This window comes from Nothoprocta perdicaria, unplaced genomic scaffold (assembly GCF_003342845.1).
Source record: "Nothoprocta perdicaria isolate Ctin4 unplaced genomic scaffold, notPer1 scaffold_627, whole genome shotgun sequence".
Classification (NCBI taxonomy): Eukaryota; Metazoa; Chordata; class Aves; order Tinamiformes; family Tinamidae; genus Nothoprocta; species Nothoprocta perdicaria.
The window spans coordinates 2,504-5,042 of NW_020455896.1; the positions used below are offsets into that span (position 1 = coordinate 2,504).

At 73.0% G+C, this 2,539-nt stretch overlaps 1 protein-coding gene across 4 annotated transcripts in view; it reads left to right on the forward strand.

The window, feature by feature from the left end:
- The window catches only part of NEMP1 (nuclear envelope integral membrane protein 1), a 3,939-nt gene extending 2,463 nt beyond the window's left edge, over positions 1-1,476 (forward strand). For all 4 annotated transcript variants that reach the window (XM_026049895.1, XM_026049898.1, XM_026049896.1 and 1 more), the window contains 2 exons: positions 513-686; positions 757-1,476. In XM_026049895.1, the coding sequence (XP_025905680.1) occupies positions 513-686; positions 757-970 (388 nt within the window). In that variant the 3' untranslated portion in view covers positions 971-1,476. The remainder of the gene's footprint in view (positions 1-512; positions 687-756) is intronic.
- Positions 1,477-2,539: the final 1,063 nt, after the last annotated feature.

Sequence of the window (2,539 nt, forward strand, 5' to 3'; positions counted from 1 at the left end):
AGGGACAAACTGCTTTTCCCAGGGATTCCCTTGGGAGTGAATCGATAGGGAGAAACTGCTCCTCCCGGGAATGGGATCCCCTTGGGAGCGGCTCCATAGGGACAAACTGCTCCTCTCAGGGCTGGGATTCCCTTGGGAGTGAATCGATAGGGAGAAACTGCTCCTCCTGGGACTGGATCCATAGGGACAAACTACTCCTCCCGGGAATGGGATCCCCTTGGGAGCGGCTCCGTAGGGACAAACTGGGGAGATGGGGGGAAGCCGGGGTGGGATGGGCGTCTGGAGGATGCGGGTGGCTCCTGGGCTCCTCCCCGCGGGTCCCTGTGTCCCCAGCCCCCCGGGGGGCTCCGAACCCCTCCGGGGTCCCTGACGGGCGCCGTTGGGGCCCGGGGGTCCCTGACGGGCGCCATTGGGGTCCGTAACCAGAACCGTTGGGGTCCGGGGGTCCCTGACGGGCGCCGTTGGGCTCCGACCCCCCCGGGGGTCCCTGACGGGCGCCCTTGTCCCCGCAGGAGGGCGCAGGGCCCCGCGCGGCCGCCGGGCGCCCCGCGGCTCCTCACGGCCGAGCAGTACCGGGCGCAGGGCGAGGCGGAGACGCGGCGGGCGCTCGAGGAGCTGCGGCGCCACTGCCGCAGCGCCGGCTTCTCCGCCTGGGCCACCGTCTCCCGCATCCGGGCTCCCAAGAGGTAATTCCCGCTCCCCGGCACCGGCTCCCGGCACCGGCTCCCCACGTGCCGCTCTGTGGCCGCTCCGCAGGTTCGCGGATTTTGTGGGGGGCGCCCCACACCTCACCCCCAACGAGGTCTCTGTGCATGAGCGGGAATACGGCCTGGGCAGCGTCTTCCTCGAGGAGCAGCTCTTTGAGGATGAAGATGATGATGAGGAGGAGGAGGACGAGGAGGAGGAGGAGTTCTCCAGGAGGCATCCCGGGAGTTTCCCCCTGTCCTGCAATCCCATGGACACTGATTGAGGGCGGGTGCCCCGGCTGGGAGGGGCCCCATCCGTGGCCCCCCCCCGGGCGCTTCCCGCCGGGCTCCCATGGGAGCGCCCGAGGGCTCCGGGCGCCCTCGCTTCCGTGGTGCCACTTGAGTGTCACCCGAGCGCCGGGTGCCACCCAGGGCCGGGACTTTGGACCCGGGCGCCCGCGGAGCCGGCGCTCCTGGTGCCGGCGCCGACCAAAGACCGGGGGGGGGCTGCGTGGATCCAACCCCCCCAGGGCTGCTGGCCCCCATGTACCCTCCTGTGCCCCCCTGCACTTGTGGGGGCCGTCCCCCCCGTTTCCCTCCCCACACGTCGTCGGGGGGCAGAGCCATGAGCCCCAATTGCATTTGCTGCCCCCCTGCCCCTGTTGGGGGCTGCCCACGGCCCCCTTTCCCACAAGCAGGGAGGGGACCCCCATCTATGCAACTTGCTCGCCATAAACCTACCCCCCCGCAGCCTTCGCGCCCCCCTCCCCAATCACCTCCTCCTCTTCCTCCTCCTCTGGCTGTCCCTGCGGTGCCAGGGCCAGGGGTCTCTGTGCCCGGCTGCTCCCCCCCGCGGGGCTTTGCGCCCCCTTTGCTCCCCACGCTTTAATGCAGCTCAGAGATGATTATTTTTTTTAATAAAGATGCAATTTGTAGCCGAGGAGGCCTCGAGGGCGGCTCCGGGGGGAGCTGGGGGGCAGCAGTGGCCGCTCGGGGGGTCTCTCCACGTGGGCCGGTGCCCCCCTATCCTGTTCCGTGCAAGGAAGCCCCTAGGTTGCCCAGGCCACGAGCTGGGCCCCCTCCTTGCTGCAATAAATGGGGGGGCGTCTGGCCAAGCGGAGCCCCCCAGCGTGGGCGGCAGCTCCGCATCCCTCGTGGGCACCCACGGGGTCCCCGCGTGCCAGCGGGGCGGCCCTTGCCCAGGGCTGGGCTGTGGGGCCGGGCTGTGGGGCTGGGCCGGGCCGTGGGTCGGGCCGGGCCGTGGGGCTGGGCTGAGCCGTGGGGCTGGGCCGGGCCGTGGGTCGGGCCGAGCCGTGGGGCTGGGCCGAGCCGTGGGTCGGGCCGGGCCGTGGGTCGGGCCGAGCCGTGGGTCGGGCCGGGCCGTGGGGCTGGGCTGAGCCGTGGGGCTGGGCCGAGCCGTGGGTCGGGCCGGCCGTGGGTCGGGCCGGGCCGACGCTCCGGGGCAGCCCCATCCGCAGCCACTCCGGGAGCCGCCGCCGAGCGAGGTGAGTCGCGGAGCTCCCGCTCCCGTTGGACCCCCCGGGCTCTACCCGCGACCCCCCCCAGCGGCAGCCACGACCGGGGGGCGGCGGCCCGGGGAGCGGAGCAGGGCCCGGCGGCCCCGCTCCGTCCCGGCCGCGCCCGCTCGCACCGACCTTTCCCCGGGCGCTGGCGGCCGGGCCCGGGTTTACAGCCCCGCGCCGGGAACGGGGCCAAGGTCCCGAGCAGTGCCGGGCGCCGCGGAGCCACCGCGGGGCAGGGGACAGCGCTGCGGGGACAGTGTCCTGCGGGACAGCCCTGGGGGACAGCGCTGCGGGACAGTGTCCTGGGGGGACAGCGCTGCGGGGACAGCG